The sequence below is a fragment of the Camellia sinensis genome, chromosome 11 (assembly GCF_055761805.1).
Source record: "Camellia sinensis isolate YWXY chromosome 11, ASM5576180v1, whole genome shotgun sequence".
Classification (NCBI taxonomy): Eukaryota; Viridiplantae; Streptophyta; class Magnoliopsida; order Ericales; family Theaceae; genus Camellia; species Camellia sinensis.
In genome coordinates, this window is record NC_138971.1 from 169,168,322 (window position 1) to 169,183,697 (window position 15,376).

A 15,376-nucleotide genomic window follows, 5' to 3' on the forward strand; every position below is an offset into this window, starting at 1 on the left:
TTATTCACTGAAAATAATTTTACAAAAAACCTAGATTATGCATGTATGATTGATTTATTTGCTTCTAAAAATGCAAGAAGAACGAGAATTAAGCGACATTTATTAGTTGTTGTTTTATTTTGACACAAATTTTTTATCTTTTTACCTTTATTTTTTTTTCATTCAATAAAAAAAAGGAAAATGTCTCGTAGCTCAAATTTTGTGGCTCAAAAGTGGCTCAAATGGCCAAAACGATGTCGTTTTGGCCATTTTTATGTTGTTCTGTACTCAAAACGACGTCGTTTTGGCCATTTTTATGTTGTTCTGTACTCAAAACGACGTCATTTTGACCGTTTGAACCACTTTTGAGTCACAAAATTTAAACTACGTAGGATTATCGTAAAAAAAAATGTGAAAGCCCTAAAAATTTGTTAATTGATTATCGGCTTTAGGCTCGAAAATCTCAGCGCCGGCCCTGGATGTAACGCAGCTGCTACTTTGGTTTGTAAAGTCGATTTGTGCTGGCTACACGGCCTTCAACTGAGCCACGCACACGACAGTAGAAACAAACAAATCCCACCATTCTTCCTATCAATTGCAAAGCCCTTCCTGCTGCTGGTACAGAATTTTGGACTACTTCCCAAAGCTACTCCCCGATCAGCTACGCCAACAATGAAGAATAAAACAAATTTTGCCCCTTCGAACAGCAGGGGATTTTGTTTTTCATGCCATCAGCAAACATGGGAATTCTCACAAGATATATATATATATATGGAGTTGCTGTTGTCCTGTTATACGCATCACCGTTGGTGTTCTGGTTACCGTAACGCTGTGAAAATTGGGCATCCAAAGCTCTGATCCGGCCACTGGAAATCCTGGTAACTACATCTTTAACTGTAATTTGATGCCCAGATGATTTATCCACACGATTTCACCCTTGCCCACATGTTAAACAAATGCATGCCATGTGTTTGTTAATATGTCTCAATAAATTAAGAGTTCACCATCCTTAATTTTTTGAATCAGACTCTGCATATTTGTTGTATCCATTCCACCTGGAACCTTTCACAATTAGTTGAACAGAAGCAAAATAAGACCTATCCAATTTTTTAGGTTTCAAATCCAAATCCAAGTAATAGAAAGAAAATGAAAATCCAAGATCAAAAATCAAAAACATATGAAGCTTCTAAAAGGAAATTTTCTTTCCTAGAACACCAACAATGAAGCTAAGGAATCTGTGTAGATATTTGCCAACAAAGCTAAGTTCAATCATAAGTTTGATTAGATCATGGAAGCATCTTAATAGTTTGGCCTAGCTCTCTCATTTTACTGGGGTTCAAGCACCAGTCTTTAGCCTATGAGTTATTATCTAATTTTGTTGAACATCAGGTTGATAGTTTGTTCAATCAATAATAAGATTAAGAAAAGATTTATAGAACTAAATATATATTTATATATAAAAGAAAATTAGTAAGAGATTATAGATTTAAAACATACATATATTATAAAAACAATTATTAATTGAACGCACAATCAAGTTGTGTTTGAGAAAGACTAGCTCTTCAATTTAAAAAGAATAAATAATTAAAAAATAAGAGTCAAGTCTTGGTTTTCAACCCATAAGATTAAAGAATGTATTATGCCTACATCTGTATAAAATACGTAACTTACGGGACATGTTGAAGAATGCTTTTTATCTCAAACTATATTTTTTTTATTCACTACTACAGATATTTTTTAATTTTATTTGTGGTTACAAAGAAGGCCAACTAAACAATAATGGGATGAAAAACTCATCCCACAAGAAGGTTAACCTTATTAGCTCCTTTGATTCATAACAACAAAATAAAGTATCAGTTTGATGAATAACAACAACTAGAGAAAAGTAGAGCAAAAAAGAAAGAAAAAAAAAAAAACCTCAACGCCCTGTTTGTTTTTAACTCTGACATATCTTTTCATTCCTTCTCTTTCATCTGGCTCTTTCTTGTTCTACTTGTCTCCTTTGTTCTTCAATTTATGTTTGTTGCTAAATTTGCGAGTCGTTTGGTCCCTCTTTAATTCTCTTGTTCTTTCGACCTGTGGATTTTTGTTGTTTCTTTCAATTGGGTTACGGGTTATTGATTTTGCAGACTTTTTATCAGAAGCTTCTCATTTCAAAAAACGCAGGTGTATAAAAAATTATGATACATTCAGGAACCCCAATATTAATTCCAACTACCCCTCTAATATTTAAAAGAGTTTTCCTTCTAGTATTTTAATTGAAATGATTCCCAAATGGACCAAAAACTAATCTTTAAAAGAGCTTTCTTTGCTAATCTTTGAACTTGTGGAATTGCATTGTTTTAGCAAATTTGAATTGGTGCAGTGAATGGTAATTTGGATATGCTTGATCAACCTAATAAAATTGTCACTTCAGGTTTATATTTAGTGGGCTCATGATTTATCATTTGAACTTGGACTGCTTTTGAGTTTGAGGCACTACACTAAAATAATAATAATAAAAAAAATCCAAGTTCCTTCCTACAAACAAGAATAATTTATAAAAGATTAACTTGGAAAATAATCAGCGGCAACTATTATTGTCCTCAACATTAAGCATGAATGTAAACCATGGCAATGTTCCCCTCGAATCCAACAACTGCAAGAATACATTATGTCTTGGCGAAAGTACAATTTATAGTAATTGCTGTAGAGAAGTGTTGCCTTTGTCATCCGCTAACTCCTCCTTCCAATCTCTTCCTTTACTTCTCTCCTTCTCCTCCTCTTTCGCTGCTGCTGATTTGATCAACTTTACGAGTATATTCAGATTATTAAAATTGCCTTTGTAGATCGCCATATGTAAAGTTATGCCACCTAATTGTGTGATCTTCATGAATAGAAGCTCTATTGTCAACTCTTGTTTTTCTAATTTCTTTAAGTACATCTCTAGCGTTTATAGATGGAATATATGATTTTGGCTTGAAAATTATAGGAATCTTCCAATTAATTGTTTGAAATCTGTAGACAACTACTTTATGGTGTTATGGGTGTGGACCTTAATAGTCAAAGTCTTATTGCTTGTCTAGGCTTGATCTGTGGTGTTTCAGTTCTGCAAAAGGAATATTATTGGGCTGTGAATAATAACCTGAGACCAATAGTCTCCTTTCTTGTGTGGAGAAGAAGGGGAAGAAGAAGGAAAAAAAGAGAAAAAAGAAAAGGGCGGGCTAGCAAAATCTAAAAAATTTAATACCAAATTCTCTTAAATTCAACTCCATAGAAGAGAAGAATCAAGACATACTAAAAAACATATAAACAGCCCCAATCTTAACTTGACCAAAATTATGAACCGTGGACCCAGACCACTTTCATTGTCTAGCAATTGGAAAATTACCAAAATGCCATTGACACTAAAAACATGTAACAAAATGTGAAGAAAAACAACCTGTAGTATAGTGATAAGGTGCTCCGTTATCCATGTATGCAATTTTGCATAAACTTTTTTACATATGAAGTATTGTTACCAAATATGCTTGATTACAAGATAATAAAAAATATATATATAGTTTTTGTTAATAAATTTACTCTATTAAGTTGAATGGACAATGTCTAAATCAAATATCTGCATATATTGAATGCAAGAAGGTAGGCTAGATCTCTATCAAGCATATAATCCTGAATTTTCTTTGCTCATATTTAATTGCTTAACTATAAATTACCCTTCATCTATTTCTTTTGTTAATTTCCTTAATAAAGATTTTCCTGGTTCTTTTTCATATTATTTTTGCAGTGAGGAGAATGTATATTTGCCTTCTAGCCATTCAGTAACTATATGATTACACAAATTATTTCTGTTATTCATTTTTATATGGTTTTCCCCTTTTTGCATAGAGGGTACAATGTTACACAATCATTGCCGGACAAACTCATAGGCAACATCCGAAGAAGAAAACAGAATTTCGAAGATTGTAAAATCATCTTCATTCGTAGAGAAGGCAACTCTGCAGTAGATGCATTATGCAACCACATCAAAGGAAAATATGGAACTGCAAATACGATGACAAGACTTTGCCACGCAAAATTAAAAATATTGTACATCAAGACAAAGATGTATCTATACACATTGTACATAATCATACTAACACAGAGTACTTCTTCTTCTTATATTTTGTAAACAAATTCCCACTGTATATCTATTATAATATATAATGTTATGAAAACAAGTTACGGTATGGAATGATATAGTGAACATATTTGTTTTGCCACATTTTTTTAGGTTAAATGTATGTTATAAGATGTATATTGTATGCATATTATTATTAAACCATCAGCATTAATATGTTTGTACATAACATCTAGACAAGATCGCATTGAATATATTGTCAATAATAGTTTCTTCCCAAAATACATATAAGGAAAATTTGCACGAATATTTGAATGTAGTTTTTTAAATTTGACTTGGCAGGTTATTCAGAGAAATTACATTGATGAATTATTTTTCTATTAGTAAATAAATATAGTGCTCTTCTTTATAGTTTTGTCGACTTTGTTATCAAAAATATTTTTTTTTACTACAAATGTGAAAATATATTTACATCTAATATGACAGATAGCTATGTTCATATTGCTATTAATTTGCTAATAAATTTGCAAAGAGAGAAACAGAAGATAAATAAATTAACTATAAAGTATAACTACATTTCACTTTTCAGATTCATAAACCAAACATAATTTTAAATATTTATATTGAAACTATACCACGACCCTCACATGCAGAGAGCTATGTTGTTTGGCTATTTCCCAAAGCTCCTGCCTGCGAGGTGTGGATTCAAATCATCCACACCGACTATGAGGGCCCCTTTGAATAGCAGCCTTCACCGACCCACAGGTTCACAGAAGCCTTCAACTTGAGTTTGTGGAAGTGCGCAATTGCCACTGTTGCTGTCGCCTATTACATCTCAATCCTATGGCGGTGTATCTGTTGCTGTTGAGTTGGGCAAATGCTGAGTTGTCTTCAAAGGGTGTAGCGGCAAGCGGCAGAATTCTACATCTTTCAGAAGTGCTAAAACCAAGAACAACAAGTGCACAACCAGACAACTAGGTGTGTGAAATTCCCTACTACGTTTTGCTTTCCTCTGTGTTCTGTATTTTCTATTGGTGTTTTTGCGAACTGGAACTCCATTCAGCTTTGTATTTTAATGCTCTTTCGAGATGGTTGGACAAACTGGTATGTAGATAGCTGCTTCCATGCTTATTTGTCTTCCAAGATGTGCGACCATGTGGTTTCTATGTTCGTGTTTCTCTTTACTCTAATTTATGTGCAAATTAGGCACACCACATGTTTGCTAATATGCCTATGAAAACAGAAATAGAAAATTTGCAATTTTTTTCCCTTCAATATATATATATAGATATAGAGAAAATTGTATCTCAAATTGTAGAAACTATTCTTAACTCAACAAGAATTCTTGTTTCAATTCAAATGCTATTGTATAGATATACTATTGTAAGGGTGAAGCTCTAGGGGTTTTTTTTTTTTTTTTTTTTTGGGAGATTTTGCCAAACATAAATTAGTGTTAAAATATAAAAAATAATACAAAAAATTATTGCCATATTAAGTATGGAGGTCCGTGTAAGAAATAATACAATATCCAGATCTCTATAACTCAGAATGCAATATTGAAAACAGTTTAGAATTTAAAAATTTTAATATGTTCCTATTTCATTATGTTTGGGTTCCAAATGTTTAGTAGTATTGATGTGTACACTAGAATGTTACAATAGAATGAGTGGAGTTTTTGTTTTTCTTGTCAAGATTTTATCTTGAAAACATTTTATTATTCATTTTTTCTATTGAAATTCCAGTAAAGTACTTCAAGAACCACTTCCATGGGGATTGAAAAGTCGTTAAGCATGGCAGAACCAACTTTTAGAAGGGAGGAACTAGGAAAAGTAGCAAGGGTTTACGCTTTGTCGAGAATAAGCGTTGACATTTAGGATTGAGATTGTACTTTATTTCCATTTTGAACTGATATTATGCACAGATTAGGTAGCTTAGTTTCTATTCAGGAACGTGTCAATGGTGTTGAATTGCTAATTATATGGTTTCAAAAAGTATGTACGTAGATTTTTTGGGTGTGTTGAAGTGTAATGCTTTGTTGTACCATTTTAGAGCCAACATAATGAGTTGGAGGCAAAGTTTTTTTTAGGAGAGAGCAACCCTTGAAGCTAATTGCTAGAAGGTTTATGGATCACTATACCATAAGGTATGGAGAATGTGACTCATTAAGTGGTACGACCTGTGGATTATGTAGTTTGGCATTGCTCGTTTTCTTCATGCTTTTCCCAAATACGTCATAATTTCTTGTAATCAAAAGAAGTTCAAATTTATGTGAATTACCTATTTATTTGGTTGACTTATAATATGAGTGGACATGTTGCAGATGTGTGAAATTGTAAATGGTGTCGTCGAAGTTGAAGGAGTTACAAGTGAAGCCACAATGGACCTTGAGGATGATCACCTGCAAAAGGTAACTCACTTCTTTGAAAATTGTTGAATTCTTCTTCTCTCTTTTGTTGGGAAACATTTTTCCACACCATTGGATCTCATCATCACAGGTAACAAAAACTTCCATTTCTACTCTTTATTTCCTGAAATCTGTTTCTCAACGAGTCAAATGGTTTTGAAATTATTTGATTTCAATTATGAAACGGTTTGATTTCTATAGCATCTCTTCTCTTCTCTTCAATGATTGAAGTGAGTTTTCAAATGGTTTCTACTTCTATTTTTTGAAATGGATTTGTAAAATATTTCTATTTCTTGAGATGGGTATATGAAACAGTTTCCACCATCACACTATTTTTTAATTGGTTTGATTTCAGATATTAGGCACGAGCATTTTGTGAAAAATGATATTAGGCATGAGGACTCTGTTGTTTGGGCTCCGGATATCAGTCCTCATGCTTTATAGAAGAATAAGTGATATCAACTCTCAAACCGAATGATTTGGTATGTGATTTTCTGGAATATATTTTACACTTTTTTTTTCTCTCAAATTCACAAACCAAATACAATTTTTAAAGTATTTATATTGACACTGTAACAAGACCCCCATGCGCAAAGCGCGTGGGGGGCCAACTAGTAGGAATAAAATGTACGTGGCTAATATTGTCAATAATGTGAGTCACTCTTATTAAAAATTCATAATTTAAATTTATATATTCATTTATGATAATGTAATAAGATAATTGATATATCATAGATTAAAAATTAACACTTACCATATCATTGTAAAACCAATTAGAAAAGATATTTTAAAAGTATAATTAGAGAGATATTTTGAAAATATTCTCAAATATTTTCCATCTAGAGATATTTCAAAAGTAAGCCCACAAGGTGTTCAAGAAAGTGGGTCAAAGTGTTGGGCGAGAGAAAGCCCACAAAAAGGGTGATGGTTGATTGTCAAAAAAAAAAAAAAAAAAAAAGCTTAAGCAGTTCTAAATTTTGACAATGTTATACATTGTGTTAAATTTGATATAAAGTTATGTGGATTGCAAAATTTGTGTAAACCAACTATTTTAAATTCTTAGTTCAAAAAAAAAAAAAAAACTTCTCTAATTCCTTTTATCTTTCAATGAACCCTTGTATTTATAGGCTTCTCGGTGCCTAAAAATAAAAATAATAAATAATAATTTTGCAAGATGGAGATGGTGACAGGTTACCAATCCCACAGAAGCAAAAGTGTATAATGAATTTAAAATTAAAAAAAATAAAAAAGAAAAAGAAAAAGACAAAAAGAAAAGTCGATTACATTGTCCTTTTTATGTTTAGTTATTATTTTACTTTGATCTTTAAATTTTTTATTTTATTTTGATTCTTAATATTTTAAGTTTTTTTAATTTATTCTTAAAATTAATTTATATTCAAATTAAACAGAAGCAAAAGTGTATATTGGATTTAAAAAAAAGTAAATTACATTTTGCCCCTTATGTTTAATTGTTTTTTCACTTTGATCTTTGAATTTTTTATTTTATTTTGATCCTTAATGTATCAAGTTTTTTATTTTACTTTAAACTTTCTCTTAAAGTTAATTTCTATTCAAAAGTAAACAAAAAATGACACGTTCATTTTTACGCTAGTCTTTATGATGTTATTCACATTTTTGTAGTTAAAAATATTCTGATAAGAAAAATTACATAAAATTGAATAACAATATGTGCATAAAAAGTGTCATTGAAGTTGATAACTAGAAGGAAAGCGCTTTATGTGTGCAATTGAAAAGATCTATTTGAGACAACTGAGAAGTTCTTCTTTTAGGGGAAAAAAAACAAAAGAATAATAACATAATTGTTATTGTAACTATTCTTATGAAAATTTTGAGAAAACAAGATTGTGTTTGGTTGTGTTTTGCAATCATGATTCTACACATTCATTCAAGTATCATGCTTGGTTAGGATTCTCAAAACACGTTTCAAAAACTCTACACAAAACACTCTATGTCAAGCGTGATTTTTGGATTTTTTTTTTCAAATTTCGCCTAACCGGTCGTCCCACCGATTGACCCGGAACAGTGATTTTTTTTTTATTAAAACAATTTACATATGTTAATTTTTATATATTCAAAAAAAATATTTTTCGAATTTTTAAATTTTTTTATGTGTTTTAATAGAATTTTGAGTTGGATGTTTGGTAATGAGTTGTAAGTTTTTGTATCAAATATCATATGTCACATCAAAATTTTTTCACTCAATTCAAAACTCTTCACCAAATAAATTTTCCACACTCAAATTATAATTCTAAAACTCACAAACTCAAAATATAACTCATTCTCTCAAATCATATTTACAAAACTCTGCCAAACGCAACCCAAAATTCTGTGACATAAACACCAATAATAGGTTTTATACTAGAAACGATGATGCACACGATTTGGACACATATAATTATTTTATTTCGAAATATAAGATTATAAATTGTATGATTGAATTTAAAATCTAAAAATTGAAATAAATTTTTTAAAAAAATCAAAATTAGAGAATTTGAAAAAAAAAAAAAAAATAAAATAACTATCCATATAATTGATATAGAAATATTTTATAAAAATTTAAAGGGTAAATTACAAACACATTTCTGATATTTACTTAAATTACAAATGATCTCCTGTAGTTCTAGAAATTACATTATGTCCCCTAAAGTTTCTAATTTCATAATAAATATGTCCTTTTATTAATAAATCTTTAAATTAATTAACAATTTTTAATAATGTTAAAATTTTATTTCAATTAATAATTCGGATAATTTTATTATTGTATAAGCGAACAGTTAGAAATTTAACTTTTTCAAATAATTCTATTAAATAAAAAATTCTAACAATAAAGTATTTATAATTTTTTAAATCATAGGAAGTAACTCATATTTTAAGCAAATCTTATGAAATAACTCATATTTTAAGCAAATTTCATGATGTATATTTGTAATTTATTCAAATTTAAAACATGAAACATAAATATAGATAGATGGATAAAAGCCTATCAGATACTTTTATTTCAACAAAATGTAATAAGCAGTGAAGAACAAAAGACACAGACAATCAACCGACACAAAATGTAATAACCCCTTAAACATCGTTAGCCCTTTGATCTCTTAGTTGCTCAAGCTCTTCAATCAAAACGGTCAAATTTGTATGAGAGGACCCACCTTCTTTAACAGCTTTCTGTGCCATCTCTCCCAACATTTTAGCCTTCTTTCTCATCATCACCGCCGCATCACCGCCGTCCATCACCCTCCTCACGGCGGCCTCTATATTCTCTGTCCTCACCAAATTCTTTCCAGCATCAATCCACAAGTTCCAATCCTTCTTCCCCACTTCCACCCCAACCCCCAACACCTGAGTCACCAATTTCTCATTGTAAAAATGCTCAGCATACAGAGGCCATGTGATCAATGGTAACCCTGCACTTACACCTTCAATCACAGAATTCCAACCACAGTGAGTCAAAAATCCACCAACTGATGGGTGGTCCAAGATCAGCACCTGCGGTGCCCAACCTCTGATGATCATACCTTTACCTTTGGTCCTCTCTTCAAACCCTTTTGGTAACCACTTGTTTTTTTCTTCCTCATTTTCGTTTTCCTCTTTCCCAAACACCACCCAGATGAACTGATGCCCCGAGGCTTCGATTCCGGAAGCTAATTCCATGAGCTGATCACTGGGGAAAATGCACGCGCTTCCGAAGCAGACATAGAGGACTGAATTGGGTTTCTTCGAGTTTAAAAAACTCAGGCACTCGTGCTCTCCGACCACCGCCTTGTGGACTCGATCGGCCTGTTCGGCGGCGTTTCGATGAATGAGAGCCGCCGGACCAACGTGAAAGACCTTGTGACCCATGATTTTTTTATAGTGTTCGCAGTAATCAGACTCCAATTCGTAGAAATTGTTAACCAAAACTCCATAGCTTTTCAGCTCGGCTTCTCTGAACTGTTCCATCAACTGGGTATACCCGTTTGGGGTCCGAACGTAGTCAGGAAGCTCAGATTTCGTCATGGTGATCGGATGAGGAAGACCCGGAATCAAAAAGGGTTCGTCGTCAGACTGAACAGAGAGGTGAGGAGAGTCAGGTTTTCTCATGGAGTCCTTGAGGGACATAGCGAAGATACAGGTGGCGTGGAATACGATCCTGGGGATTCGGAGTTTGATAGCGAGGTCGGCGGTCCAAGGGTGGAACATGTCGGAGAAGATGCAATCGGGGGGGTTGGCGGTGATGAATTGTTCAATTTTTTCTCGGAGGAGGTGCATGCCGGTGTGGATTTTGGTGGCGGTGTCGAAGTCGTAGACGTTGAACAAGTTTTCGAGGCCGTCGGGGAGGCCGACTTGTTTGGAAGGGAACGGGAAGGTGTGGGCGGAGATGGGGTGGCCGGAGGAGGAGTCTTTGGAGATGGTGGTGTGGAGTAATTGGGCGTTGGCAGGGGTGGTGATGATGGTCACGCGGTGGCCGCGGGCGGAGAACAGCCGGGACATTTCGAAGAGTGGGATCATGTGGCCTGGTGATAGGAATGGGAGGAAGTACAGTGATAGTGGGCGTGATGCTGACTCCATATTATCACTTCAAGTGCAAGTGAGAGTCAGAGTGAGGGTATCAAATAAGAGTTTGTGTTTGCTTTTATAGAGATTGGGCGCAAAAAAAAAAAAAAACAAAACAAAACAAAACAATAGTCACTCTAAATTATGATAAAAGAAAGGAAGACGTTTGAGAGTCATAATTTTTGTTGTTATAATGGCTTAAAATTATCAAAACGACGTTATTTTGGGTGTAAAACATGTCAAAACGAAGTCGTTTTAACAGTTTTGAGCTATTGTGACCACAAAAATTGTGGCCCTCTAGCATTGTTATAAAAGAAAATGATCTTCTAAATTATTAGGTTTCATTTCAAAATAGGTTATTTTATTTATTTTTATTTTTATTTTAGCTTAATTAAAAAATTGTGATTGAAATGTTAGTTGATTTTTTTATTTTTTATTTGATAATTATCAGAGAAAAAATAAAATGATTATTATTTAAATGTGACATTTTATATTATTAATTATTTTATATTTATTAACTATTTTAGTCTAAATCTAACTTTTCAAATAAGACCTTAATATCCTAAAATATAAAATATGATGATGTAATGTCAAAAACATTATGATGGATAGAGTAAGTGAAATTTATGATTTTATTTTAAATTATTAAAAAATAACATTGTCATAACGGTTTTGTAATGGGGGAGGTACATTGCCCATTAGTGTCCAATTTTATTTTATTTTTTTCAAATTATGAACAATGTCACTCCACCATGCAAAGCTTCGTTCTCTGTTTTCTTCTTTTTATTTTTATTTTTATTGCAATATATATATATATATATATATATGTCATTATTATGAGTTAGGACTATCAACCCCGGTTGGTAGCTCGAAATTCGTGGGTCGAATTTGGCTCGACACCAAAACGACGTCGTTTTGGTGTCTGTTTTTTTTTTTTGCCTTTTTCCTGTATTTAATCAGAAACGAAGATGAAGAGGGGAGACGAAGAAGAAGAAGAAGAAGAAGAAGAAGAAGAAGAGAAGAGAGAAGAAGAAGAAGAAGAAGAAGGGAAGGGAGAACTGGACAGGAGGGGGCATCAACCGGGGGCGGATGAGCGGCGGAGGCGCGGCGGAGGCTGAGCTGCTGCACGAGCACGAACCAGCACGAGCCTGTCGTCGGCAGAACCAGCACCCGCCGTCGTCCTCCGTCGTCGGCAGAACCAGCACGAACCAGCACAAACCTGTCGTCGGCAGAACCAGCACCAGCCCGCCATCGTCCTCCTTCTCTCTTCCTCTTCTTTTCTTCCTCTTCTCTCTTCCCTCTTCCTCTTTTCTCCTTCTCTCTCTCTTTTCTCTCTCTCTCTCAGTATTCAAATGCCAGAAGAAAAAAAAATTCGACCCAAAATCGGGCCACAGACTTTCGAGCTACCACCTATTTTTCTAGGACTATTTTGTTAGATGAAGGCTTCTCTCTAGTCATGAAAATTGATTCAACTGTATAATTTTATTTGCTATGAACCTTTTATAAGTTTATTTTAATAATTCAAATTGTTTATTTTGTAAAGTTTTTAAAGCAAATTACCCATGTAAAGAATAAGTTGATTATTATCTATATAATCAAATCACAAAACCATGCAAAGAAATAAAAAACATGTATGATTTTAAAAAGTATATGATTTAGTTTTAAAATTATACTTACTAATAATTTTGTACATAGTTTTGAGACTTAATTATGTGATAGTGATATTTGTTCAACTTATATTTTACACGATGATATGCTGGACATGAACTTTCAAGATAAATAATTTGAAACCTCTCGTGTGTGTTACCAAATCAATATTAAAGAAAACGCGATAAAATGTGAGCATAGCATTTTTTTTAAATTAAAGATTACTTAAACCTTGTTTGTTTTCCACTCTTTTACTTTGTCTTTCTCTCTCTTTTTCTTGCATCAAAAGAGTAATTATTTAATAATCCTGAAATACTATGTAATATTATTTAAACCAACTAAGCTTAGCCTAATTGGCTACCATACCTTTCTTAGGACTTAGTTCCAAAAAGATCATGAATTCAATTCCCCTGAGGGGGATGAATGAAGGGAGTACAAGCACTTAAGTGTTTTACCATGGGTGGGAAGATTTTCTTCCATATGTGCTAATCTAATAACTAACAACTAACATTTACCGATCCAAAAAAAAAATTATGTAATATTATTTAACTTATGTTCTACATTAATAAAGTAATAAAAAAATTTATAAGCAAGACATGTTGATTATCTTTATTAGGAAATTGAAAAATAAAAGATGACTTAGGATTGTTTTGACAATATGCATAAAAAGTTAAAAGTCAGTTTTTAATTTATTTTGGATTATCTATTTTTGGTTATATCACTTTTCATATGAAATAGTGAAAAAAGTCAAAAAAATTTACCTTTTAATCATTTTTTCAAAACAATCCTTATTATCATAAATTCATCATTAAAAATTTTATTTATTTTTATGAAAAATAATAATTTAAGATTGAAAATTTGATCTAAAGAAATGGCAATTACCCTTTTAATTATAATACAACTCTACTAATAAAACAAAAACTCTTCGATCTTGGTAAAAAGTTGTCCTCGTGGGAGTGCACGTGCAGCTCGGGCCTCACGGGACCTGTGGAAGCTCACGTGCAGCTCGGGCCTCAAGGGACCTGCCATGGAGCATCGTTGATATTAGGGTAAATTATAATAATTTTCACTTTTATAATTTAATTTTTTTTAATTTAAATAATTTGATACTCCCTCCGTCCCAAAGTAATGGTCCCTTTTGGGGAATTTAACTTTTTTTGGTAGTACAATTATTGCATTTGAAAAAAGTTGATTTCCCAAAATTATCCTTTTGATAGTACATTTTTTGAGAATATCTATGCATAATTGTACTTTTTATGTTGTTTGTTAATTTAAAAGAAGGGTAAAATAGGAAATTTATATTATTTTTGTACTTGATTTTTGAAAAGGAACTAATATTTTGGGACAATAAAAAATGAAATAAGGGACTAATATTTTGAGACGGAAGGAGTATATATTTTTAGTGTCCTTTTGGAAAGAAAGCAAAAAAGCTGCTTTTGCAGCATTCAAAAACGCAACTAGCAAACATGAAAACGCAAACACGTTGATTTGGGGGCTTCTATTTACCCGCACTAAATTCATTCTATACACATACTTAATAAAAAAGATATGTAAAAAGTATCGACAATGCTACGTAACTCAAATTTTGTGGCTCAAAAGTGGCTCAAATGGTCAAAACGACGTCGTTTTGAGTACAGAACAACATAAAAATGGCCAAAACGACGTCGTTTTGGCCATTTGAGCCACTTTTGAGCCACAAAATTTGAGTTACGAGACATTTTCCAAAAAGTATAGTGAAAAGAATGTATAAAAAATGTATATTGTGTGTGTAAATAAAAGCTCTCGTTGATTTGGGAAGCGACAAAAATGGTAGTGGTGAAATTACATAATTACTTTTCGTGAAATTACATAATGGTTCAAACAATTACTTAGGTCAAATAGTAAATTTCATAAGTTTGATGGGATATTTTGATCATTTTAATGTGATGTAACACCACAAATAAATATTATACAAAAAAAAAAATACGTAACTTTTTACTAACTTCCCAAATCACTTTCTAAAAAAGTTAAAAAACATGATAAAAAGGCAAAAGTCAACTTTTTACCATCTTCCAAAGACACTCCTAAGGCCTTGTTTGGGAACAGGTTTTTTTAGTAACTTTTGAACTTTTTGGCTAAAATGTGATGTAAAAAAAACTAGTATGTTTGAGATGACCTTTTGACTTTTTATGAAAAGAGGTGCAAAAAGTAGAGAGAAAATGGAATGTTTGACTTTTTGGTATAAGTTGTTGACTTTTTGATTTTTTTAATAATTTTTTGACTTTTTAACTAAAAAAAAAGTTTGCTTTTAATTTGATTCTTCTATTTAAATTTTGTTACTTTTTTTTTTTCTATGTACATTTGAAGAAATTGACAACTGTTTTAAAAATTGTATTCAAAACTCATAAAAAAATTTAAAAATTTTGGAAATTTTTTTTATTTAAAATATAAAACATAATAGGTACCAATTGTAAAAAAGAATAATGAAAAAAATAGTATTGTTTCGGTTAACCGACTAAATGTTCGGGAGAAAGACCTACCGAATGTCCGGAAGAACGACCAGTTAACTCAAAACTTTTCACCTTGAAAAGAATTTTCATAAATAGATGTGAAATTAATTTTTAAAAATTTCAAACAAATAAGATACTCAAAACAATGTGTGAGCCTCTGTTTGGCAAGTTGATTTTCAGGCTTTTTTGGCTATTTTAGCCACA

General features: G+C 32.1%; 1 protein-coding gene and 1 long non-coding RNA gene across 2 annotated transcripts; one reads left to right on the plus strand and one right to left on the minus strand.

Moving 5' to 3' along the window:
• Nucleotides 1–432: 432 nt before the first annotated feature.
• LOC145803003 (uncharacterized) lies at nucleotides 433–4,220 on the plus strand. The gene is made up of 2 exons (XR_014344942.1): nucleotides 433–857; nucleotides 3,847–4,220. It is a non-coding gene; the product is annotated as an uncharacterized LOC145803003 (long non-coding RNA).
• A 5,252-nt stretch (nucleotides 4,221–9,472) lies between these two features.
• On the minus strand, nucleotides 9,473–11,084 carry LOC114283464 (UDP-glucosyl transferase 73CC6). Its single transcript, XM_082896078.1, has one exon. The coding sequence runs from the start codon at nucleotides 11,049–11,051 to the stop codon at nucleotides 9,573–9,575; it is 1,479 nt and encodes a 492-aa protein (XP_082752204.1). The 5' UTR covers nucleotides 11,052–11,084; the 3' UTR covers nucleotides 9,473–9,572.
• Nucleotides 11,085–15,376: the final 4,292 nt, after the last annotated feature.